The sequence below is a fragment of the Hyla sarda genome, chromosome 4 (genome assembly GCF_029499605.1).
Source record: "Hyla sarda isolate aHylSar1 chromosome 4, aHylSar1.hap1, whole genome shotgun sequence".
In the NCBI taxonomy this organism is placed as follows: Eukaryota; Metazoa; Chordata; class Amphibia; order Anura; family Hylidae; genus Hyla; species Hyla sarda.
Window position 1 is genome coordinate 339,032,205 of NC_079192.1, and position 27,843 is coordinate 339,060,047.

General features: G+C 39.1%; 1 protein-coding gene across 2 annotated transcripts in view; it reads right to left on the reverse strand.

Moving 5' to 3' along the window:
• Positions 1 to 3,385: 3,385 nt before the first annotated feature.
• The window catches only part of SLIT3 (slit guidance ligand 3), a 574,817-nt gene continuing 550,359 nt past the window's right edge, over positions 3,386 to 27,843 (reverse strand). For both annotated transcript variants that reach the window (XM_056516502.1, XM_056516503.1), the window contains 5 exons: positions 24,514 to 24,644; positions 9,296 to 9,450; positions 8,293 to 8,578; positions 7,619 to 7,827; positions 3,386 to 4,242 (listed from right to left, as the gene is read on the reverse strand). In XM_056516502.1, coding sequence (XP_056372477.1) covers positions 4,004 to 4,242; positions 7,619 to 7,827; positions 8,293 to 8,578; positions 9,296 to 9,450; positions 24,514 to 24,644 — 1,020 coding nt within the window. In that variant the 3' untranslated portion in view covers positions 3,386 to 4,003. The remainder of the gene's footprint in view (positions 4,243 to 7,618; positions 7,828 to 8,292; positions 8,579 to 9,295; positions 9,451 to 24,513; positions 24,645 to 27,843) is intronic.

Consider the following 27,843-nt stretch of genomic DNA (forward strand, 5'->3'; position numbering starts at 1 on the left):
TTCCTGTGATGTCCTGACCACAGTGCTGACTGCTGACCTCTGCTGTCCATTTTAGGAACTGGAGAAAATACCCATAGCAAACATATGCTTCTCTGGACAGTTCCTAAAATGGACAGCAGAGGTCAGCAGAGAGCACTGTGGTCAGGACATCACAGGAAATGCATTTCTTTTTGTATTTCTCTTTAGTATACAGCCCCTAAAAAGTACTGTAAGAATTAAGATTTTTTTAATAGAAGTCATAACTTTCTGGCACCAGTTGATTTAAAAAAATAGTTTTCCACGCATATCTGAATTATTGTAGTAATTGGTTCTGTTGTTATTCTTTGATCTGTGTAGAGTTTTTTTTATGGTGATGACGCTCTATTTTCACATGTTTCTGCTGACAGCTTATATGGTCCACTGCAGAGCGTGGACCTTTATAGATCCAGGGAGGATGCTGCAAATAGTCATTATTACCCTTGGATGTTTCATTCTTTAGAGAACCCGGGTGGACCCTTGCTTCCAGAGTCTCTGGGATCAGAGGATAGTGAAGAGACAGTGCACTAAAGGTACATTATTTATTGTTGTGGGATTCTCTAAGTGTGAGGGTTAGGGGAGTTGAGTTAGTGGATCAGTTCGACCGCTTTATTCAGCCCGTACGGTTGTAACGTTTGGAGATGGTAAATCCAATAAATTTCTTTTTTCGCAAGGGCGTCAGAACGATTCACAATATTCTCTGGAATGTGATTTATGGGCATAATGAATGCAATATTTTCAAATCCTTTGTGTTTAATGGTTATATGGTGGGAAAGGCTATGATGCATTAGATTCTTTTTAACCCCTTAAGGACCAAGGGCGTACAGGTACGCCCTTGGTCCTGCTCTCCTGATATAACGCGGGGTTACACAGTAACCCCGCGTCATATCACGGCGGGCCCGGCGTCATAGTGAAGCCGGGACCCGCCTCTAATAGCGTGCAGCGCCGATCACGGCGCTGCGCACTATTAACCCTTTAGCCGCGCGCACAGAGCTGAGCCGCGCGGCTAAAAGCGAAACCGAAAGTGGCCGGCTAGCTCAGTCGGGCTGTTCGGGATAGCCGCGGCTAATCGCGGCATCCCGAACAGCTGACAGGACAGCGGGAGGGCCCCTACCTGCCTCCTCGCTGTCCGATCGCCGAATGACTGCTCAGTGCCTGAGATCCAGGCATGAGCAGTCATGCGGCAGAATCGTTGATCACTGGTTTCTTATGAAAAACCAGTGATCAATGATGAAGATCAGTGTGTGCAGTGTTATAGGTCCCTATGGGACCTATAACACTGCAAAAAAAAAGTGGAAAAAAAAAGTGAATAAAGATCATTTAACTCCTCCCCTATTAAAAGTTTGAATCACCCCCCTTTTCCAATAAAAAAAAACAGTGTAAATAAAAATAAATATATATGGTATCACCACGTGCGGAAATGTCCGAATTATAAAAATATATAATTAATTAAACAGTTTGGTCAATGGCGTGCGCGCAAAAAAATTCCAAAGTCCAAAATAGTGCATTTTTGGTCACTTTTTATATCATTTAAAAATGAATAAAAAGCGATCAATAAGTCCTATTAATGCAAAATGTTACCGTTAAAAACTTCAGATCACAGCGCAAAAAATGAGCCCTCATACCGCCCCATACACGGAAAAATAAAAAAGTTATAGGGGTCAGAAGATGACAATTTTAAACGTATAAATTTTCCTGCATGTAGTTATGATTTTTTCCAGAAGTCCGACAAAATCAAACCTATATAAGTAGGGTATCATTTTAATCGTATGGACCTACAGAATAAAGATAAGGTGTCATTTTTACCGAAAAATGTACTACCTAGAAACCAAAGCCCCCAAAACTTACAAAACAGCGGGTTTTTTTTCAATTTTGTCGCACAATGATTTTTTTTTCCGTTTCACCGTAGATTTTTGGGCAAAATGACTGATGTCATTACAAAGTAGAATTGGTGGCGCAAAAAATAAGCCATCATATGGATTTTTAGGTGCAAAATTGAAAGAGTTATGATTTTTTAAAGGCAAGGAGCAAAAAACGAAAATGCAAAAACGGAAAAAACCCCGGTCCTTAAGGAGTTAATATTGCATCTGTGCTGATTTAGCCTTTGATGTAGTGGCTGGGATGTTCGCCTCACATATTGTTTGCCACAACAACAATCAATCAGATAGATTATAAACCTAGATTGACAAGTCATATGGAACTTAACTGGAAATTTTTCACCCGTATGCATGCTGGAGATCTCTGTGCTCCCGTATTTAATGGTTTTACAACAGAGGCATCTGCTGCCCTCCCCCGCTATGCTCCTTTACCCGATGCACACCTGCATCTCTTTGCCCTGATCCACTGCATGTCACTGTCAGCGATCACTGACAGCGCTGAATGCGAGAATGCCGCCGCCTGATTGGTCAGCTCAGTCACGTGACGGCCGCTGCCTAGCGACGCGTCCGTGGCTACGCTCCTCAGCACTTGCATGCGCACTCACTGACACCACAGCCCATTCGCTGCGGCTGCCTCTGATGTCACACCTGCTCACATCTGTATCCCGGATGTGCAACAATACTGCAGTTACACTACAACATCTGTTTCCAAGCAATAATGAAAAATAATATGACTTCTTCACTCAATATATGCTCAATTATAAATACTTTGTTTATTTACTTGCGTTGTATGTTTTTTATGCATTTCTATTGTATTGACACTGCATGTAGTTTTACCCAGCTCCTCCCCCATTGTACTTGGCGCCCTTTTTTGTAACTATTTATAGAGTGACTGTATGTACCATCTGCACACTGATCTGAAGAAGGGAGTGGCTCCCTCGAAACGCGTAATCCTTTCCTGCAGTGGTTTTATTGTTTTTATTAAGATGCAATAAACCTTCCAGCTTTTATAACTACTACTCTCTGGATTTGATTCTTCACATTCATCTACGGAGCTAGCAGCACCATTCAAAGGTCCTTTTCTGCTCATCCACTTCTTGCCTATCTCCAGGAGACGGTTCTCACCGCACCTGCAACCTCAGGCCCAGCAGCAGTTCCGGCTTTCTTCATAACCCCACATATGGGTTGACATGCAAGTTTTATACTTGCTCTAAGGAGAGCAGTATACTACCTAAGGGGTTTACACACCCCACATCCTCTTCCCCCTTTTATCAATATTTAAACTGTATGACGCGAGGCGCCCCTCCCGGTCTCTTGTTTTTTCTTCTCTTATATAAGTAATTATTGACTAGGGCAGTACTTGTTGAGCAGTTGAGTTTTGTGTTATTGAGCTGTAGGGGTGGGAGGGGATTAGTGTTCAAGACATGTTAATAAACAAGCATTAAGGAATAAACATATGTTAATAAACAAGAATAAGAAACTCAAAGCAGGTCAGTACACAACACTTTGAAAACACAATATGGCCTTTTTAATTGTCAAATTTAGATTTATAAACCACAATTTATCAATAATGTCCAAACTGCTTTTTTTTTTAACCAAAATACTTGCAATGACAGGAAACTTTGAGCACACTTGTATAAATAAATGTTTCATCTTTACGTTGCTAAAATCTACAAGATGACGTATCATTGGATACAAATCTGTCTTTGTAACAAACAAATTCACAGTTAAGAAAATACTCTTTCAGAAAAAAATATTCAGGGGCACATTGTTAAAAACCAAACTTTTTTTTTTTTTTTTTATAAATTTACCCATTAGGTTTTTTTTTGTTAGGCTATGATTTATTAATTTTTTTTGTAGTATTAAAAAAATAGCAGTAGAAATAACTCACTATATGATACATATATCCAAGTGGTGTGATATTTTATATAATAAAGAATGAAAATAGTCACTTTCAATAATAAAAATAAGTTCTATTTTTGTTTATTTTACAATATAGTTAATATTCTTATCTTCTTGAGCATCACTCTGAAGGAACAGTTCTTTTACAAATTGCAGCATTACAGTTGCTTGATTTATTTTGTCATTTTTGGGGGGTTTTGGAGATCATATTATAAGCAATTTGAGCAGCCGCATTCCATGTGTCTGTCCAGTTCCTCCACAAAAGATGTGTCATCTGTACAATGAAAGACATATTTCCGTCTTCTGCTCCTTGTTGGCACACAGCATTGCCCATTGCTGCACTTTCCATTGCATTCTACACGTGGTACTTTTTGAGTTGTTGTACACGTGGCATAACCTTGATGTTTACGAACAATCTCACGGATAATCTCACCTTGGCAGTGGTTCTCTAAAAGAAAAATAGTTATTTGTTTCAATACTGAACATTTCAGCGATGTTTCACATTAAGTACTCTTGACTTGAAAATACTGTGGCCAAAACTTTAGGTATTTTGTATTCAGTCCAAATCAGCCAGTCATGACAAGACCAGGGCAGTGGATATATGAATGCATGCACATGCATAACTTTTTATCTACTTTTAAGCCTAAGACTATTCAGGTCTTGTTTTCAGTTGTATAAAATTGGATATTGACAATGAAAGTGCAGGAACCAGTGCTGGAATGTCTTCAGGTTTATTGAAGGTTTTTGGAGGTTAACCGCCAATAAATCTGAAGACATTCCAGTGCTGGTTCCTGCTCTTTGATTGTCTGTTACCTGTGGAGATCACCGTGCACGTGGCACAAGTGAAGCTGACATCTACTCTTTGTTGTCTTCATTATTGGATATTATTCAGAAATAAATGTAAAGTAAATACATGGTAGCAGTGTAGCAATGTGTGTGTGTATTGTGAGGGAGCTCTTGCCCCAAATGCAAATTTTTTTGAGGTGAGCAAAATCTGTTAAGTCTTGTGCCCCCTAACCTCAGAATGTACATACAGGAGCTGTACACCTGTCTTTTGCTGGGCCCCCCTGTCTGTTGCTGGACTCCCCTGCTATGGGAAATAAAAAATAATAATATTTTGTACAGCAATGAAATGTAAAATATGCCCTAAGACACTAAGGAAGATTCATCAAAACCTATTTAGAAGAAGAGCGGTGCAGTTAATTATGGCAACCAATCAGTTTGCATCTTTCATTTTTTAACCCCTTAAGGACGCAGGACGTAAATGTACGTCCTGGTGCGGTGGTACTTAACGCACCAGGACGTACATTTACGTCCTGTGCATAACTGCGGGCATCGGAGCGATGCCCGTGTCATGCGCGGCTGATCCCGGCTGCTGATCGCAGCCAGGGACCCACCGGCAATGCCCGATGCCCGCGATCTCGTGGGCGTCCGCAATTAACCCCTCAGATGCCGGGATCAATACAGATCCCGGCATCTGCGGCAGTGCGCGATTTAAATGAACGATCGGATCGCCTGCAGCGCTGCTGCGGGGATCCGATCATTCAGAACGCTGCACGGAGGTTCCCTCACCTTCCTGCTTCCGGCTCCCGGCGTCTTCTGCTCTGGTCTGTGATCGAGCAGACCAGAGCAGAAGATCACCGATAATACTGATCTGTTCTATGTCCTATACATAGAACAGATCAGTATTAGCAATCATGGTATTGCTATGAATAGTCCCCTATGGGGACTATTCAAGTGTAAAAAAAATGTAAAAAAATTTAAAAGTAAAAAAAAGTGAAAAATCCCCTCCCCCAATAAAAAGTAAAACGTCAGTTTTTTCCTATTTTACCCCAAAAAGCGTAAAAAAAAAATTTTATAGACATATTTGGTATCGCCGCGTGCGTAAATGTCCAAACTATTAAAATAAAATGTTAATGACCCCGTACGTTGAACGGCGTGAACGTAAAAAAAAAAGTCCAAAATTGCTACTTTTTTAATACATTTTATAAAAAAAAATTATAAAAAATGTATTAAAAGTTTTTATATATGCAAATGTGGTATAAAAAAAGTACAGATCATGGCGCAAAAAATGAGCCCTCACACCGCCGCTTATACGGAAAAATAAAAAAGTTATAGGTCATCAAAATAAAGGGATTATAAACGTACTAATTTGGTTAAAAAGTTTGTGATTTTTTTTAAGCACAACAATAATATAAAAGTATGTAATAATGGGTATCATTTTAATCGTATTGACCCTCAGAATAAAGAACACACATCATTGTTACCGTAAATTGTACGGCGTGAAAACGAAACCTTCCAAAATTAGCAAAATTGCGTTTTTCTTTTTAATTTCCCCACAAAAATAGTGTTTTTTGGTTGCGCCATACATTTTATGATATAATGAGTTATGTCATTACAAAGGAAAACTGGTCGCGCAAAAAACAAGCACTCATACTAGTCTGTGGATGAAAATATAAAATAGTTATGATTTTTAGAAGGCGAGGAGGAAAAAATGAAAACGTAAAAATTGAATTGTCCTTAAGGCCAAAATGGGCTGAGTCCTTAAGGGGTTAAAAGGCCTCTGAAAAATGAAAACTGGAATCTAATTGGTTGCTATGGACAAATATTCCATTGTTCTTCTGCACAAGTTTTAAGAAATGTCCCCCTATATGACTAAAAAGCCCTGATGGCTTTTATTAGGTCCTTGGTAGAGTTGAGCGAACGTACAGTAAATTGGCTCATATTGAACCTCGCAGCTTGGTCGTTGATTACTTTAGTCTACATAAATTAGTTCACCTTACCAAGTGGCTCGATTGCCTGGAAAACATGGACACAGTCCTAGGAGACCTACGACTGTCAGGCAACCAAAGCCCTTGGAAAGCTAAACTAATTTATGTAGACTAAAGCAATTAATGACCGAGTCGCGAGGTTTGCTACGAGCCAATTTACTGTAAGTTCGCTCAGCTCTCTTCCTCTGTCTCTAACCCCCCCCCCCCCCCCCCCAAAAAAAAAAAAGATCAAATAGTTGTGTTCTTTTCTAAAATGGATACTATAAAAACAAAATATAACAGTTGGAACACAAAGATGAAAAAAAAAGTTTACTGGTCCTTAAATGGGCATTGTTATTAATAATAAAAAAAATAGATATATATTCTGATATGTCATAGAAACCTATGAAAAGCATTGATTAGTCAGAGTCAAAGTGTTTAGAACCCGGCAGATCACTACATAGAGCCAGGAGATGTATGCGCTAAGCATGTTCTCTCCCAGAACATGCTCTCTCTCTGTACTGTGAGGCTGGGTTCACATCACGTTTTTCCCTATACAGGACCGCATAAGGCTGCGGAGAGCTAAACACTTGCGCTCCTGTATCCCTGCTGTAGTCAACCACGGTTTTAGGTCCGGTAGAAAACCGCATACAGGTAAAAATTAGCCGACCGGTTCACTCCGGTCGGCTCATTGAAATGAATTACATACGGGACCGCATACAGCAGGGATACGGGAGTGCAAGTTTTTAGCTCCCTCCAGCCTAGCTCTTTGGGACCATGTCAGCCCCATTGACAGAGAGCAGAGAGAAAGAAACTTATCTTTCTAGTCTTTCTTGCGATCAGTCAAGGCCTGAACACTCAAACCCGTTGGATCAAAAAGTTTTTTTAAAGCAACACACTTAGGGCACCCAAGTTATGCACTAACTATATTTATGTAAAAAGGTTTAGTATGTATTAATGTCTATTGAACTATCTGGTATGCCTCCATTGCCCCCCAGTAATGGTTTCAGTCTTTGATTACATTATGCAAATGTTTTCCCTCTGTTTGCATACTTTCCATATTTATTAGCTTACCTTTGTCACAATGCTCTCCAGTAAAGTTGGGTTCACATTCACAGTACAGCTCACCACTCTCTGAGAGTCGGCACTGTCCATGATGACATTTGAGGTTTCGGCAGGTGATGGAGGACTCATTCTTCTTGTCACAGTACATGCCAGTGTAGCCTTCTGTACACATGCATATGTAACCATTTTCAGTGCCAATGCAAGATCCATGCACACACCTGAAATGCAACAACATTTATCTTTCATGATCATGATTTTTTTTTCCAAAAACATTTTTATTGATTTTCACAATATAAACAACCAATTGTGATTTACAATGCAGTTGAGCCATATAGAAGAGAAAAACAAAAGCTTAAATGTAGGAATGACATCTAAAGTACATTCGTGGTAATCAACATTTAGAGCCATGTGTGAGCTACCAAATCTCATGATTTTGTTTTATATAAACACTAACATTAAGCCCTTTCAAAATTTTTATGTCAGTGAATGCAATTATATAAGCCAACTATAAGGAATGCACTGTTTCTGTCAGTTTCAATGGAACGCACGCATAATAAATACAGTCTCTAGGAGAGGTACACAGTTGCTAGTATCTCTCACACTTGTGATTACAGTCTATTAAACTTGTAACATTTCTTGTAAAAAAAAAAAAAAAAAAAATCCTCATTTAGTCTTAAACTTACTTGTGCATCTCACAGAGGTTTCCAACTTCTTGGTCACACAATGGTCCAGTCCAGCCTGGATTGCATTCACATATAACACTAGCCTTTTCCATAGAGCGGCAGGAGCCGTGTTTACATATATTGCATGACTTGCATCCAGGGAACACCCCAATGGAGACTGGAGACAGATCTCGGAAGTCTTGCAGTTCATTGTTAATTCGTACATCATGTATGCAACCATTAAAACCATTAGGAATGCGGTCAGTCCTCTGGCGTACAGATGATATTCCTGAAGTGGGTGGAATTCCTGTAAGAACAGATTTATTTATTTATTTATTTAACACATACAATAACAGTTTGGTTGAGACAGAACTAATAGATACATCACATATAATTCTTTCACATGTTTGAAAAATGGATTCATCAACGAAAACGTAACGGAAACATCTCTAACAATTGAACTAATGAAAAGAATGAACTTCATTAAAGGAGATCTGTAGTGCTCTGAACTTATAAGTTATAGATCGCGGGGGTCGGGGCGCTGCCCCCCCCCCCCACGATCTCCTGTACAGGGCCGTGGCAAAGTACAGGAAAGGGGGCGTTCCGTCCCCACATGACACGGCAGCCGGCACGCCCCTCCATGTATATCTATGGGATTCATGGAGGGGCGTGGCGGCTGCCGCATCCTGCGAGAAAGGAACGCTCCCTTTCCTGTACATTGCCGCGGTCCTGTACAGGAGATCGCGGGGAGCAAGTGCTCGGACCCCCCGCGATCTATAGCTTATCCCCTATCCTTCGGATAGGGGATGAGTTCAGAGCACTACAGATCTCCTTTAATTTGCACAGAAAGCTGCCAAAGCACTGCTGTGCAGGGTAAAACAGTAGATAAAAGGCAGATAAAAGTGTTAGCATGGACTAAATACATTCATATTTGTACTAAATTGTCAATGTCTTATTATGAACAGCCATACATATAGCTAAAAATTACATGATAGCGCAATCCGTACAGCAAGAAGTACCCTACCTCCAAGATACAGGGGGGTGTTTAGGTTCAGAGAAGGCTGCCTCTGGAGTTTGCCAAGGCTTTTAGGAGCTCCTTTATCAACCACAAGGCTTAGGGTTTGGTTCAGCATCACAAGTTCGACGGTATGAAACAGGCCATCATTGACAGTTTCCACGCTGAAAGCGAAGTATAAAATCATTACATTTTAGAATAGAGTAAACTCTATCATCAACTAGAAAATGCTCCTGTTACAGGAACACATTTCTCCACAATACCTGTAATTTATCATCAATGTTTTTCCTACTTTATATTGCCATATTCATATCTTATAATGCAACTTAAGAAAATATGGTGATTCACAAGATGCCTTAAATGGGCACTATCATTAAAACTAATGTTTTCTATTGCACTCCTCATGGTAACTTAAAAATCTTTCTAATGTACTTTGATTAAAAATAAATGAAGTTTTCTATGTTTTGTTTGTGTTTAAAAAAGCTGCCACTATGTGTCTCCCTATTTGTCCAGTGCACATTTCCCCCATCTTTTACACAGACTGCTGGGGTGGCAGAAGTCCAAATCAGGAAATGCAGTCTGGAGTGCTGAGGGGTGTGTGTGCAGCCTTAGCCAATCATAGCTCACCTCACACACTGAACTGCTCTGGGCTGTGTGTAGCAGAGTGAGGGGGGAAGTTCTCCCCTGTATGGCTTTAGATGATGTCACACCTGCTGGGTAACGTCCCTTCCCAGTCTGTGAATCTGACTGAGACTGAGCAGAAAATACAGAGCAATATCAAGGTAGAAAACTAACAAGTAATAAAAATAAAGGCAGGGGTGGTTTATCATGATGGGGCAGTGAACTGGGAGGATTATAAAATTTAACAAGATCATAAGAGTTACTATTTAAGTGTTAATAAGGATAGACACTAAAAAATGTACTGGGTTAAAAAATGCAGCCAACCCAACAGTACACAAATGATCTATCCACAGGATAACTAGCAGATTGTGAAGATCTGACTGTTGGGATCTCCCCCAAGGAGGTTCCTTGTGCCCTGTGTGAATGGAGTCACAGTGCTTATGCTTGACCGAGGCTCCATTCTTTCTCTATGTGACTTTCAGTACATCACCTGGCTACATTTGGAGGTCATATAGAGAGTGAATAAAGCCCGAGCACTGCTGCTCTATATCCCTGGGTGACAAGAAACCTCCATTGTTCTCAATTAGTGGGGGTCCCACCTTTCAAAGCAATCCAATCAGCTGGTTTTCCATATTCTGTGGACAGATGATAACTTTTAATCTTGGAAACACCCCTTATTCTTTGTAACTACTTTGCTCACCTGAAAAAACCTGATTTATAAAGGACATTTGGCCCTTTTTATATATACATGTATGGACTAAGCATTGATGCAATGTTAACATGTTTAAAAAGAAATAAAAGTCCTAACTTAAAATGTTTTATCCTGTACAAAGACTTTCAACATATTTACACGTGTTATATAGGTTCTAAACTTTAAGAAGAATTGACTTATTTCATGCTTGCAATCATCTGTATATTCAGAAATACCTCCGTTACGATCATATTCAGTTATGGCATTCTCAACTATTCCACAAGGGGGTGCTGCTGGCTTAGTAAATTTCTTTTAGGTTTTCTTTACAATTGCATACAACTTTTCCAGTAGAATATACAATTCATCTAAAAATATTATGCCAACAAAACAAAACCTGACATTTTTACATTTTCCCATACCCATCTTATACAATGACTAAATGTTAATATCACTTATAGGAGGCCCATTTCCTTGTGGCTAATGTTCTTACTTGAATTAGTTATCTAAACTCACACTGCAGTGCAGCCAACATTTAGGCCTCTGTCACACATTTTATGTGGCATTTTTTTTGGCTTAACAATTTGCCTCAAAATGTAGTTTTTATGGACTTTTTTTCCAAGAACGTGACCCAGATTTACTAAGATTGGTAGGTTTTCGAAATCCCTTTGTATTAGGGATTTGGTTTCACATTCTATCAAATTAACTTTTTTGTTAGTGTATTTGGTTGGTTTTTGATGAGTGTCTCCCAATACAGCTGCACCATTATGGGACAATTTGCGCTAAATTGCATAAAGTATATCATTAATTAGTCAGGACTTTTCTTTACTGTGAGGTTTTCTGAGCTGCTTTGCCTTTCTCAGTGCAAATTCACAAAAAACCTGACAAACACACAATAAATCTGTAAAAAAAAAACTCTACAAAAAATGTTGGCTTTTCAATAAATCTAGCCAGTATGTTTTTAATCTATGCAATTTTTGCCATTAATGTTTGTTCTAAGCTGGAGAAGCGGGCAGCACTGTGCTCCGCTCCCCGGTTGGCTGGGAGATCTGTCCATTTTTCTGCATAAAAGTCTATGCAGAGAAATGCACAGCTCTCTTGGCTGTGCAATGCTTTCCACTTCCCAAGCTAATAACTCAGGATTGCAGTGGGTCTCAGGAATGAGACCCTGCGCGATCAATAACTTTTGACATGTCATATCTATATGCCAAAAGTTGTTTTTAATGACAGTAACGCTTTAAGGAATGTAAAAAGACACCACAAAAACACAACATATATTTACATATGCATTTTTAAGGAAGAAAAAAAAAAACAATGGCGGTCTATGGGAAAAAGTCTACTAACTAGGTAGAAAAAAAAAAAAGAAAAACAACAGCAAAACACCTCACCTAGAGCAAGCTGTGATTTTAAAAAACGGTAACTGACCCTAGCATCCGCACATGACAGATAATCGGTAATGCAGGTTGGACCTTGAAGTCCTTGCAAATTATGTGGTTGTCAATAGATCAAGACGGGTTAAATAGTTACTATTATTTCAACAAGGCGTGTGAAACTTTTTGATCAGCCAGGATCTGGGTGCCGAGACCCAACGATCTCTAGATATAGCTGGAAAAAGCATTCGGTTAAGCGCTTTTCTCCCATTTTTCTATGTTTATGGAGCTTTTATCCTATAGCAAGAAGGAAGAAGCTCTGAGACCAGCACTCCCCTGCTCATTTTAAGGATCAGATCACCCAGACCCAACTGATCAAAACATGTCAAAGTTTTGTGAAACAATAGTAATGTTTTAAATCTGAAGGTATGCCACTACAATGGAGGCATGACAAAGACTCCTGTGTGAGTTGGAATGTTGCTGCTATGTGTTGAAAGGCTCCAAAAAGTTGTGAATCTTCTATCTATGTGGACACTGCCAGTGTGCATCTTAAGTAACGTGAACAGACCCTAACATGACTTAAAACTTGTCTAAACTGTCTGAAAAGTGTCTAAAAACATACTCTATAGATCAACAGAAAATGGGTATTGGAAGTCATTGTCCTACTGTCTCTCTACACCAACTACTATACTTGTGAGAAAAATGAGGCAATAAATTCCAAACCCCCTCTCTGACTAGTGCAGGAAATTTTTCAATGAACAGTTTTATTTTCCCTGCAATACGCTTTGTTTCTGGAAAATGTGTTTGGTTGGAGCTAAAATCATTAAATGTAGTTAATAGCTTCCATTAGGTGTAATTACTGTAGGCTCAGTTAGAAGAAACATTACACAGTTGGATTTGTGTTGTTAGAATCAATATTTCTGCAAATAAGTATATGTTCATTAACATGATATGCTGTCAGAAAGCCTTCTAAAGCAGAATTTATCAGGAAAATTAACCTTTTCTCAACAAAAAAGAATGCCTGGAAATTGATTCTGTATACTGTAAGGAGACCAGAAATATATGAGTGTGCTATATTTTCTCACTTAGGAAGATTACTAAGTATTGGCATTTTTAACTGCACTAAAGGGTCAAACTGAGTGGAAAAGTGTAACAAAATATTCAGCACCTTAAGGGGTTCTTTCATGTCACATAATTATATTGTAAGGGCTCTGGCTGGGATAAAAATGAAAAAACAAACACATCACACCTGCCCCAATTCCTGCCACATCTGTCCCAGTGGTTTACAGTCCCAGCTAAACAGCACTACCTGCTTTCATATCAACATGCAGGAAGTACGAATGGATGATGCACAGTGACTTTTATACATTCTAGGCTTTTATTTTAGACATCTGAGCTGCAAAGGGATGGATGATGCACAGTGACTCAACTTTCCAAAGTCTGTGGGTGCTCAGTCTCCAGATAACCTAACCAAGGTTATAGAAATCTCAGACAAAGAAGAGGTGGAAAACGGAACTCCAAAATGGTTTTCAAACACACAGTGGTTTATTCACCCATGCGGTACAAGGATGCAATGTTTCGACCTTCACAGAGGTCTTTCTCAAAATGCTTGAGAAAGACCTCTGTGAAGGTCAAAACATTGCATCCTTGTACCACATGGATGAATAAATCACTTTGTGTCTGAAAACCATTTTGGAGTACCGTCTTCCACCTCTTCTTCCTCTCTCTCTCTCTCTCTCTCTCTCTCTCTCTCTCTCTCTCTATATATATATATATATATATATATTTTATATATATATATATATATATATATATATATATACACAGATACTGTTTTATTATTTTTTTACCTATATAATATTTACTTAGCTACAGTATTTCGTTTATTTATTTTTATGTAATAAAATACTGTATGATATTGCTATTTTTATATTAGGAAATTATGGATATAGATCAGGGGTGTCGTTTTTGGTTAAATGGGCCTCGGTTTGCAGGATATTGTAAAGGCACTTCAGTTGTTGTTTCCAGGCAGTGAGAGTAATTTTGTTACTGTACAGTGGGGATCAAAAGTATGGGCACCCCAGGTAAAAATTTGTATTAACCCCTTAAGGACTCAGGGTTTTTCCGTTTTTGCACTTTCGTTTTTTCCTCCTTACCTTTTAAAAATCATAACCCTTTCAATTTTCCACCTAAAAATCCATATTATGGCTTATTTTTTGCGTCGCCAATTCTACTTTGCAGTGACATTAGTCATTTTACCCAAAAATGCACGGCGAAACGGAAAAAAAAATCATTGTGCGACAAAATCGAAAAAAAAACGCCATTTTGTAAATTTTGGGGGCTTTTGTTTCTACGCAGTGCATATTTCGGTAAAAATTACACCTTATCATTATTCTGTAGGTCCATACGGTTAAAATGATACCCTACTTATATAGGTTTGATTTTGTCGCACTTCTGGAAAAAATCATAACTACATGCAGGAAAATTTATACGTTTAAAAATGTCATCTTCTGACCCCCTATAACTTTTTTATTTTTCCACGTATGGGGTGGTATGAGGACTCATTTTTTGCACGGTGATCTGAAGCTTTTATTGGTATGATTTTTGTTTTGATCTGACTTTTTGATCACTTTTTATTCATTTTTTAATGTTATAAAAAGTGACCAAAATACGCTTTTTTGGACTTTGGAATTTTTTTGCGCGTACGCCATTGACCGTACGGCTTAATTAATGATATATTTTTATAGTTCGGACATTTACGCACGCGGCGACACCACATATGTTTATTTTTTATTTTTTTTACACTGTTTTATTTTTTTTATGGGAAAAGGGGGGTGATTCAAACTTTTATTAGGGAAGGGGTTAAATGACCTTTATTAACACTTTTTTTTTACATTTTTTTTGCAGTGTTATAGGTCCCATAGGGACCTATAACACTGCACACACTGATCTCTAATGCTGATCACTGGCGTGCATTAACACGCCTGTGATCAGCATTATCGGCGCTTGACTGCTCCTGCCTGGATCTCAGGCACGGAGCAGTCATTCGTCGATCGGAGACCGGGGAGGCAGGTAAGAGCCCTCCCGGTGTCCGATCAGCTGTTCGGGACGCCGCGATTTCACCGCGGCGGTCCCGAACAGCCCGACTGAGCAGCCGGGTCACTTTCACTTTAGAAGCGGCGGTCAGCTTTGACCGCCGCTTCTAAAGGGTTAATACCGCACATCGCTGCGATCGGCGATGTGTGGTATTAGCCGCGGGTCCCGGCCGTTGATTAGCGCCGGGACCGACGCGATATGATGCGGGATCGCGGGATAAATATACGTCCTGCGTCGTTAAGGGGTTAATGTGCATAAAGAAGTTAAGGAAAGATGGAAAAATCTCCAAAAGGCATCAAATTACAGATTAGACATTCTTATAATACGTCAACAAAAGTTAGATTTTATTTCCATCATTTACACTTTCAAAATAAAAGAAAACAAAAAAAAAAATGGCGTCTGCAAAAGTTTGGGCACCCTGCAGAGTTAATATCTTGTACTGCCCCCTTTGGCAAGTATCACAGCTTGTAAACGCTTTTTGTAGCCTGCCAAGAGTCTTTAAATTATTTTTTGAGGTATCTTTGCCCATTCTTCCTTACAAAAGTCTTCCAGTTCTTTGAGATTTCTGCCACGCACTGCTCTTTTAAGGTCTATCCATAGAATTTCAATTATGTTGGGGTCAGGAGATTGTGATGGCCATGGCAAAACCTTCAGTTTACGCCTCTTGTTGTAATCCCCCGTGGAGTTCGAGGTGTGTTTAAGATCATTATACATTTGTAGAAGTCATCTTCTCTTTAACTTCAGCTTTTTCTCAGATGGCATCAAGTTACCATCCAAAATTTGCAGAAATTTTATTGAATCCATTTTTCCTTTTACTCATGAGATGTTCCCTGTGCCACTGGCTGCAATACAACCCAAAAGCATGATTGATCCACCCCCATGTTTAACAGTTGGACAGAGATTCTTTTCATTAAATTCTGTTCCCCTTCTTTTCCAAACGTACCTTTGCTCATTACGGCCAAAAAGTTCTATTTTAACCTCATCGGTCCACAGAACTTGTTTCCAAAATGCATCAGGCTTGTCTATATGTTCATTTGCAAAGTTCAAACGCTGATTTTTGTGGTAAGGACATAGAAGAGGTTTTCTTCTGATGACTCTTCCATGAAGACTATATTTGTACAAGTCTCTCTTTATAGTGGAATAGTGTACCACAACTCCAGTGTCTGCCAGATCTTTCTGGAGGGATTGTGCAGTCAAACGTGGGTTTTTAATAGTTTTTCTCACAACCCTGCGAGCTGTTCTGTCTGATATTTTCTTGGTCTTCCAGATCTTGCTTTAACTTCCACTGTTCCTGATGACTGCCAATTCTTAATTACATTCCGAACAGAGGATATTGACATCTGAAAACGTTTGCTATCTTCTTATAACCTACTCCAGCTTTGTGAGCGTCAACTATTTTCAGTTTCAGATTTCTAGACAACTGCTTAGAAGAACCCATAGTGCTGATTGTTGGGGCAAGGTCAGATGAGTCTGGGCATTTAAAACCTTTGAGATTGACATCACCTGATCTTCCAAGATAATGATTGAGAACAATCCATGACATTGGCAGGTCTCAGCTTTGCAAAGAGGACAGTCACGCCCCCCCCTCCCATAGGCTTGCATTGAGGAGGCATGATATCACAAGGGGCGGAGTCATGATGTCTCCATACTCCTGCTCCAGGGTCGTGAGTCTTCAGATACGGAGCGATCATCGTTTCGTGCAGCTGAGACAGGTGGGAACTGTGAGATTGCGGGGGTCCCCAGTGGCAGGACCACGATGATCAGACATCTTATCCCCTATCCATTGGATAGGGGATAAGAAGTCTTAGGGCCGGAGTACCCCTATAATGCATTTAGCCTTGCTGCTATTTACTTTAAAGGGATTAGTTTGAACACCATACCACTGCAAGATATGCTGTTTTGAGGGTACAGGAGTAATGTTAACACAACTCCCTTAAAAATATATGGAAGTTAGGCTGATTGCATACAACAGATGCCTTGGCTGTTTTCAGCTTTCAAACCACCTTTTGCAGTTGCAAGCCTGAAGGTGCAGAGCAGCCCTCCTATCATTTTGCCAATACGTCTAAGTTTGGTTCCTTTAACATATTCATGCACTGAACTTAGTTCCACTACTGCATGTATCCATAATACATGGTTTTGTTACTGTAACTATCTATTCAGCTTGGCTATGATACCCTGTTTGTACATTGAGCTTCAATCTATTACTGCATCTATATAGTAGGCTTGGTTCTATTATTGCATCTATATTAATTCTTTGTTCATATCAGGTATCTGTGCACAAACATATATTTAGGGATTGTGGCAAGAGGTTTAAAATTAATCTATGGTTTCTGCCACTGAAGTCAAAAGGCGAATATTTCACTGCATGCAAATATGGCAGCACTTACGTTCCCACAGTTTATGTTCAACAAAAGGATTCAACGTAGAGTACACAGCTATAATAAGTTGCATGGCCCTCTTGGTATGTACTAGATTTATGTAAATAGTAAATGTGTGTGTACTGCTGAACCTGTAGATATATAAATAATATGCACATGTAGGTATACTCAGTCTGCAAAACCATAAAAAAACCATGGGCAATCGTTCTGTTAATTCGCCCCATAGCTCCAGTGCCAATGACTGTTTAGAATAAGAAAAATAGTGACCTTATAATTGCCATGTTTCCTGCTTGAGTCGTACTATTTCAAGTCTCAATGACGGTTCACACTTTAATTTGTAAAGAACATTGAAGAAAATCATCAATATTTAATATAAAAGTAAATCATGCTGCTATTGCTATGTCATAATACTTCCACATCCTTCTTTTTAAACCTATAAATTATTTGTGTGACATTTAAGGAAAAAAAAAAAAAGCTTTAAGCATTCTGTAGCAGTTTTCCAGATCTCAGCAGTTTCTGTAGTGCAAAGGTAGCTGTCTTGCCATAAATCTTATTGTAATGAGGTGTCAGTTCAAATTGAGACCCCACTCTTGATCAATAAGAAGGCCAAAGAAATTATTAGCACTGTGTAACTTTAGAAAGCAAATCTATAATGCCATATGATGAGGAGAATGCTGCTATCACACTGCTATTATTTAATCAACATTTTCCAAGCAACAGAGACTCTGTTACTTGGCTCAGGTCTTCAGTGTCTCCCCAGGTAAACCCATATCATTAAGTGCATGTAAGAGGACAATATTAGCCATACAACCCATAAAAGAAGGACTTCCACGAGGACTTCTGATACTCATTACAATATTATACCAGGTATGACACTTTTTATTTCATTTGAATCAATATTATATTTTTTTTTATAATTGGCAAAATGAGCAACATAATTAATTAGCCATTATAACAAGATATAGGTCAGAAAAGAACAGAGATAGAGAGAAAAAGAGAGAGAGAGATAATATGTTTTTTGGGTAGAGCTCTTGAAACAAGAGGCACCTTGGAGCACAACATTCTTAGGCTGGGTTTACACTGCCTTTTTGTGTTTAACCCCTTAAGGACCCAGCGTTTTTTGCACTTAAATTTTTTCCACCTTACATTTTAAAAATCACAACCCTTTCAATTTTGCACCTAAAAATTAATATGATGGCTTATTTTTATTTTGCAATTCTACTTTGTAATGACATCAGTCATTTTACCCAACAATCTATGGCGAAACGAAAAAAAAAATCATTGTGCGCCAAAATTTGAGAAAAAACACTATTTTGTATCTTTTGGGGGCTTCCGTTTCTACGCGGTACATTTTATCCGTAAAAATTACACCTTCTCTTTTTTGTGTGGGTACATAAGATAAAAAATTAAACCCTACTTATATAGAAGGGATCGACCAATATCGATTATTTTAGGGCCGATACAGATAATCTGTCACCTTTCAGGCCGATAGCCGATAATTTATACCGGAATATCAGTATAAGTTATCGGCTATTTCAGTCCCTCCCCTGTCGGGGGTCCGCAATACTTCTGGCTCCATCGGCGTCCTGAGCTGTCACTGTGCGCACTGACAGTGAAGTCGCGTTGAGGGCGTCACTCGTCATTGCACAGCGCACAGCTACAGCGCCGGAGCCAGAAGGATCGCGGACCCTGGGAACAGGTAATTATAACACCGGCGTTGGGGGGAGGCGATGGAGCGGTGGCAGTATGTGGGCAGAGGATGGGGGGGAGGCGATGGGGCGGCGGCGGCATGTGGCCTGAGGATGGGGGGAGGCAATGGGGCAGCGGCGGCGGTATGTGGGCAGAGGATGGGGGAAGGGAATGGGGTAGCGGTGGCGGTATGTGTGCAGAGGTTTGGGGAGGCGATGGGACAGCGGCTGCGATGGTAGTCTCTGGGTGGGGGGCAGGGCATTATCGGCAAGGTAATTGCCAATACTGATAATGTCCAAAATCGCGATTATCAGCCGATGATATCTGCCAAACCGATAATCGGTTGATCCCTATTATATAGGTTTGATTTTGTCTTTCTTCTGGACAAAAATCATAACTACATGCATGAACATTAATACGTTTAAAATTGTCATCTTCTGATCCCTATAACTTTTTACGTATACGGGGCGGTATGAGGGCTCATTGTTAATCCATGATCTGAAGATTTTAGCGGTACCATTTTTGTATTGATCTGACTTTTTGATAGCTTTTTGTTAATTTTTTCATGATATAAAAAGTGACCAAAATTTAATTAGCAATATATTTTTATAGTTCCGACATTTACGCACGCGGCAATACCACATATGTTTATTTTTATTATGATTACATATTTTTTATATGGAATTTGGGAAAAGGATTTAAAAATGGATTTAAACTTTTAATAAGGAAGGGATTAATGGTGTTTTTTTAAACTTTTTATCTAACATTTTTTTTTTACACTTTTAGTCCCATAGAACCAGATTGATCTGTGTGTTCTGTGCTCGATTGATAAAGTGATCGCGCTGCGGGGGTGGGGGTGTGATCCACCCCACTGGACCACCAGGGATGGTTTAAATGTCCCTTTAGACGCCTCTGTCAGCTTTGACAGCAGCGATCTAAAGGGTTAATAGCCGCCGCATGTCTGCTATTAACGCAGGCCCCCAGCTACAGGAATGGGGGCCAGACGGTATGAGGTGGGCTCGAGTCGGAAGCATGCGTGATACAAAGGTTGCCGTCTCAGGACAAGCTGTCTTGTCCTTAGAAGGCAACCGATCAAGGTTAACACACATACAGTCATGGCCATAAATGTTGGCACCCCTGAAATTTTTCAAGAAAATGAAGTATTTCTCACAGGAAAGGATTGCAGTAACACATGTTTTGCTATATACATGTTTATTCCCTTTGTGTGTATTGGAACTAAACAAAAAAGGGAGGAAAAAAAGCAAATTGGACATAATGTCACATCAAACTCCAAAAATGGTCTGGACAAAATTATTGTCACCTTTTCAAAATGGTGGAAAAATAAGATTGTTTCACGCATGTGAGGCTCCTTTAAACTCACCTGGGGCAAGGAACAGGTGTGGACAATATGAAAATTACACCTGAAAGCAGATAAAAAGGAGAGAAGTTCACTTAGTCTTTGCATTGTGTGTCTGTGTGTGCCACAGTAAGCATTGACAACAGAAAGAGGAGAAGAGAACTGTCTGAGGACTTGAGAACCAAAATTGTGGAAAAATATCAACAATCTCAAGGTTACAAGTCCATCTCCAGACATCTAGATTTGCCTTTGTCCATAGTGCGCAACATTATCAAGAGCTTTGCAACCCATGGCACTGTAGCGAATCTCCCTTGGAGTGGACAGAAGAGAAAAATTGATGAAAGGTGTCAACGCACAATAGTCTGGATGGTGGATTAGCAGCCCCAAACAAGTTCCAAAGATATTCAAACTGTCCTGTTGGCTCAGAGAGGAGCATCAGTGTCAGCGCAAACTATCGGTCGATATTTACATGAAATGAAACACTATGGCAGGAGACCCAGGAGGACCCCACTGCTGATGCAGAGACATAAAAAGGCAAGACAACATTTTGCCAAAATGAACTTTAGTAAGCCAAAATCCTTCTGGGAAAACATCTTGTGGACAGATGTGACCAAGATAGAGCTTTATGGTAAAACACATCATTCTACTGTTTACCGAAAATGGAATGAGGCCTACAAAGAAAAGAACACAGTACCTACAGTGAAATATGGTGGAGGTTCAATGATGTTTTGGGGTTGTTTTGCTGCCTCTGGCACTGGGTGCCTTGAATGTGTGCAAGGCATCATGAAATCTGAGGATTACCAATGGATTTTGGGTTGCACTGTACAGCCCAGTGTCAGAAATCTGGGTTTGCATCCGAGATCTTGGGTCATCCAGCAGGACAATGACCCTAAACATATGTCAAAAAGCACCGAGAAATGGATGGCAACAAAGCGCTGGAGAGTTCTGAAGTGGCCATCAATGAGTCAAGATCTAAATCCCATTGAACACCTTTGGAGAGATCTTAAAATTGATGTTGGGAAAAGGCACCCTTCCAATAAGAGAGACCTGGAGCAGTTTGCAAAGGTCCAACATTCCGGCTTAGAGGTGTAAGAAGCTTATTGATGCTTAAAGAAAGCGACTGATTTCAGTTATTTTTTCCAAAGGGTGTGCAACCAAATATTAAGTTAACGGTGCCAATAATTTTGTCCAGGCCATGTTTGGAGTGACATTTTGTCCAATTAACTTTTTTTCCTCCCTCTTTTGGTTTAGTTCCAATACACACAAAGGGAATAAACATGTGTATAGCAAAGCATGTGTTACTACAATCCTTTTCTGTGAGAAATACTTAATTTTCTTGAAAGATTTCAGGGGTGCCAACATTTACGGCCATGACTGTATTTTTAGATTCCTAAGGCTACTTTAACACTACCATTGCACCCCATTTTTTCTTTTACTTTAATGGCTGTTATCTGGACGGGGCACAATGGGTCCCATTATAGTCAATGGGGTTCGTCGGGCGCTGTTGTTTTGTAGCGGGAGAAAAACACGGCAGTATTTTTCCTCCCGCTATTCTCCCCGGGTTCCCCAATAGCCCTCACACTGCCGTAATGGACCTTAGAAGGATAAAAATGTATACATTTAACAGATGCTAAAAACAGATTCTACTGTATGCCCTACAGCAGTTTCCCAATGACTAACATAATAAAAATATGATATGCTGATCACAATGGGGGAGATTTATCAAAACCTGTGCAGAGCAAAACTTACCAAGTTGCCCAAAGCAACCAATCAGATTACTTCATTCATTTTTCACAGGCCTTCATTAAAATGAAAGAAGTAATCTGATTGGTTGCTATGGGCAACTGGGCAAGTTTTCCTCTGCACAGGTTTTGATAAATCTCCCCCAATATTGTAGACAAAAAATTGCTAAAAAGAAACCAGAGACAGGTGAACACAAAATACAGTGTGAACCCGACTTAACTGTGTAAACAAACACCAGAGTCTGAGGCCGGGATCACACCTTGAAAAATGGGCGAAATCTCCTCCTGGAAAACGCATGCTGACATTTAGCACAGTTGACTAATTTTCAAAAATTTCTAACATTCTGATTTCACTGTGTTATGGTGGGGTATTGAGTGGAGACTGATGGGGATTTTTTTTTATATTATGCACTATATAGTGCAATCTTGGTGCATAAGTCAACATTTATTTTTATTTTTATAATGGTGTACTTGAATATAGTTCCTTTTTGTGGTTGGACTGATGAGAGATATGTATTTGTAATGACAAAATAATCTGAATGATTCATTAAAATAGCAGTTCTGTGTTGAGTGTTAAGTAATGGGTAGTGGTCGGATGATATAAATAACTTAATGTGATATTAAGCAGAAAAGACATTTAAGTCACTGCTTGCTTTGGCTTTACATTCTGCAATTTTGCATCATTAGTTACTTTGCTCTACATTTCATCCTTATTATGTTTATCAACTCATCTTATGGTCACAATTGTATAAACTATTTTAATATAACCTGAAATGATCCACATGGAAGTCCTGGCTTCCAGCTCTCTGCACTATGATTATTGGTTATTTGGTCTGCTTGTGTCCTCTCCTTTCTCAGAAATACAGAGAACTACCTTCCAAAACAAATATAGCAAAAGGGATCATTTCAGCCCATAAAAATCAATTATGACAGTTTAAATATAAAAGACTCCTGCTGCTTAATTTATAGTGACAAGATAACGGACTAATATAGTCACAACGTGTATGAACACATATTCTATTACACATTAGCCTTAATAAAGTAATAGCATATTAATAGAAAGGGCCATTTCTGGAAGGTTACTCTTGATTGTAGAAGGAGCTATGTCCAACTTGGAATACTCATTTGATTTCCCTTTGAACAACTGCCAAAATGAACTAAAATGCCCTAATACAGAGATTGCTCAGCTACTGCCCAAAACGACATATGGCATAAACATAAGTACATGCTTCTAGAAACTTATTAGGGAATTGTCTATGGAATGACCCGAGTTGACTTAGGAAGTCCCCTTGTTGGACAGTTTTTTTTTTTTTTTTTAAAGGAAAGGGCACCTGCTTAGTCCCCCAGCGTTGCCTGGCTTTTGCTGCTCACTGCTTCCTCTGATGCTGCTGACACACAGGAAATGTCTGCTTAGGCAATCGCTGGCTAAGCTGGGTCACTGTTGCAAGCACTGATTGGCTGAGCAGAGATTGCAGGATAAAAATTACCAGGAAAGGTTAAAGGGGCCTTAACATGTACAGCTTGGAAGAAGGATGAGACAGAGGGGATATGATAGAGACTTTTAAATACATAAAAGGAATCAACCTGGTAAAGGAGGAGAAAATATTTTAAAGAAGAAAAACTACCACAAGAGGACATAGTTTTAAATTAGAGGGGCAAAGGTTTCTGCAGTAATATCAGGAAGTATTACTTTACTGAGAGAGTAGTGGATACATGGAATAGCCTTCCTGCAGAAGTGGTCGCTGCAAATACAGTGAAGGAGTTTAAACATGCATGGGATAAGCATAAGGCTATTCTTCATATAAGATAGGGCCAGGGACTATTCATAGTATTCAGATTATTGGGCAGGCTAGATGGGCCAAATGGCCCATCTACTGATACATTCTATGCTTCAATTAAGTCTCTCTTATTTTCGAGTCTCCAGTAACTGGACAAAATAAATGAGAGAAAATAAAACCCCTAATTTTGATTGTAGATGTCACTCAAAGAGACATTTAAATTGTCACAATGCATTATTGTCCAGCACAATCCTCAGACACTACTTTTTAAATGACTGTTTATGGGTGATTGTTAAATTGTGGTGTGAAAATTCTTGGTGTAGATGATAAAATGTTTAATGGAAGGGTATTCCATTTTTGCTGCACATTCCTTCTGGATTACACACTATTTGCTATTGTTTCCATTAGCCTACATACTGGGAAAATTCTATACTACAAGATATGCATCATAAAGAGTGACTTCCTGAATGTTTTATACAGGTGATGTTTTTAGCTTGCCAAACCTTACCTATAGACTGTAGTTGGTGGAGAGCTGAAGGTGTCATAGATTAACCGTACATGCCCTTGGTACAATTCCAAAGCTAAGGGGTCATTATCACCTTTGTATAGTAAAATACCATGGTCTTTCTCTGTAGCAACCTGCAAAGATACAATGAATGCCTTGATATTGTTATATAAACTTTCATACAGAATGAACATGTCAATTTAATATCCTACAACAATCTCAAGAATGCTGAAAAGCCCAACATCTCAATACTATAAAGTTACACCATTTTAACATAATATAATTTACTGTGTAGAGAGCAGTGTTGGCAAGCACAATATGTAGACATGTCTGAAATGTTGCTGGAACTTGCTTGTTTATTCATGTCCGGAATAGAAAACTAAAAATCAGAGTAAATTTCTAAGCTGTGGAAGGAGTTCACAATGAAATAGTTAAAACCCTTGAGACACACTATGGGGTGATGAAAGATGAAGTGAGAAATATGGCAACTGCAAAACGGAGTGTAAATAGAGAATGTACTCCAAAGTACATCCACATGTCTAACACCAGTTAACCAAACATGTTTTAGCCAGAAGTGCACAGACGACACATATTCTCATTGTGGGTACAGGCTTTTGTGATGTCTGTCTTGTAACCTCCACTGCCTGCTTCATATTGCACAGCCAACAGCCAAGCCCAAAACGACAAATTAGCTGTTTGTGATGGTGTTTTGGCTCCTCACTGTGGTTGTGCTTCTCAGTGTAGTACTCCTTATGGCTCTAAATATATGAGAATTCATTGTTCTCTCAGTTTATGTTTATTGGTGGGGTATTACAGCTAAATTGAGATTGGTTACCCCATATAAATACCAATTGCACAATACTATGTAGGGGTACTTTCTGCAGTGGGAGACAAACGCCTTCATAACTTTTTATAATTGTTTAAATGGACACTGTCAGATACAAAAACTTTTTATATGTTGTACATCTTGACAAAACATGAACCTTTCTCATGTACGTCATAAGAAAATTTTATTTCCTTTTTATAGAAATCATGGCTTATAAAATAATGGCTTTGTCCGAGCTGAAGCACAGGCATGAACAAAGTCAAAGTAAGGGTGGGCGAGCACTGCTCTGTCTGATAGGACATGGGACTGCTCTGGACAGAAATGTCAGCAGAGAGCACTGTGGTCAGACTGAAAAGAACTTCACAACTTCCTCTGTAGTATACACCAGCTGATAAGAACTGGAAGGATTAAGATTTTTTTTAAATAGAAGTAATTTACAAATCTGTTTGACTTTCTACCACCAGTTGATTTGGAAAAGTTTTCCACGGGAGTACCCCTTTAAGGAGTTAAATGGATATAACACAATATTTTTAATAAGGCTATATCTTTAAATTATAAAACTTAAAGCAATGTATTTTTTTATTTTCTTTGGAATACCCCTTGTGAGAGAACGACAAGAATGGTGGTCTAGGATAGTCTGTGGATAACAGACTTTAAGAAGTGCAAATCCCATCCAGGGAAAGCTGGGTGGCTTATGAGGAATCCAGGAAATAGTTAAACTCCCTGGAGAGACTCATCATGTGAGGGTCTTTTGGCAAGTCCTGGACTTATAGGATGAAAGGCATGTTAGGTAGTGAGGTCTTTTATTCCCTTTCTGGGCTACTCAAGGTTTTTAGACTAGCCCAGGTCAGCACAGGTGCTGAAGGCAACCTGTCACTGGGCCTTAAAACTAGGTGAAAGTCAGTCTGCAAGTGAAGCTGTGAGGAACCTCTGATGAGAGTTTAAGTCCTTAGGTGTGTACAGCCTCAAAAGGGAACATTTGTATGAGTAACATTTTTTGGGTGGCTGGTAGTAAGCTGGAAAAGCTGGATTTATTTTGTATTTGTTTGTGCCTGAAGTTAAAGGCTGTATTTGTTTTCTCAATCAAAAATCTAAACAGATAAGCCTAATTCAAATGTATCTTCATTGTCCCTGTCTCTGGCTGCTATTTGACAGGTTGTACTGAGCTAATCTCCCATACCCTTTAAGGAAACACTGTATCCTAAGATTTTCTAACATTTTGATACTTTTCTTAGAGAAGAAAAAAGCTTATTTTGAGGCAATAAAGTTCTTGTTATGCTATTTGAAGTGCTTTAATTGATACTTTCAAAGGAAATACAGTTCAGAAGGTGATACTGTGGCAGCGCTAAATGGATCTTGCATGAACACTGACTCATCAGGGGAATAATTATTCTTGCTCTTATAATGTTTTTAGTGAACAAGTAGCTGTATACTATAAAGGGAAGGGCATACAGGTTGAGAAAGAATACAGAGAAACAATGATAAATGGGTATTTTGTGTAAAATCTTATAGAGTTTATAACCTTTTTCAAGGTAACAGCTGTAACAGTGCCCTCGCTATTGTAGTAGTCTGTCAGACGCTTGTGAGATGAGGTGCCCTATCTTTTCTACATTAAACTCAAAGTTCCAGGAAACGTGGTAATATATTTCTTTAAAAACTGGATTCACAGTATAGATTAAAAAATAAAGGGGCTGCATTGCATTTTTGACAATATGGACAAAGCAGGATACAGATCTGCACAATGGCACTACCCCAAGGGCATATTCAGCTTTCTGCCTTGACCCCACACACATTCCAGAATTCTCATTTCACACACAGAAAAACTGTGATTCTGTCATCTACAAGAAAGAGTATAGCTAACCATTAATGATAAAACTGTGAATAACCATTATGTATGGTCCAAAACAATGCATGATGACTTATGATTGTAATAGTTCCCCCATGAGAAAATATATGTGCAGCAATATACTGTATATGAACCATACATTCTTCAGTGGGAATGATTTTCTACATCAAAATATGTTCACATTATTTCTTTTACAGTACCTTTCAATTCATGCCACTTGAATGAATGTCCTACTTGTAAGCTATCTGTAAGCAGGGCTGTATTTACAGCTTGGGTTGCCTTAGGCACTGAATACACCCAACTAGAGTGATTCCACAAGCAGCTTATTTTTTTCATGCATATCTATCACAAACACACCGCAAAAACTGCATTTTATTTTTACAAGTGGATTTTGTTGCATTTTCACTGTGAATCTCACCCCTATACACAAAAAGTGATAAAATCATAAATCCACAAAAGTGAGCCTGCTGCGTCTTCAGATCTGCAGGTAAATTACACAACAGTTCTGATCCATGTGGAGTTTTTTTTTTTTTCTTCAGGCCAAAATAACATGGCAGCAGCAGCTTCATCAAAAGTATCATAGTTTTTTCTTTTCACTCACTGCAGATCGGACCCCCTCATCGGGCAAAGGCCCACTGGTGCCTAATGGCAAATGCAACCC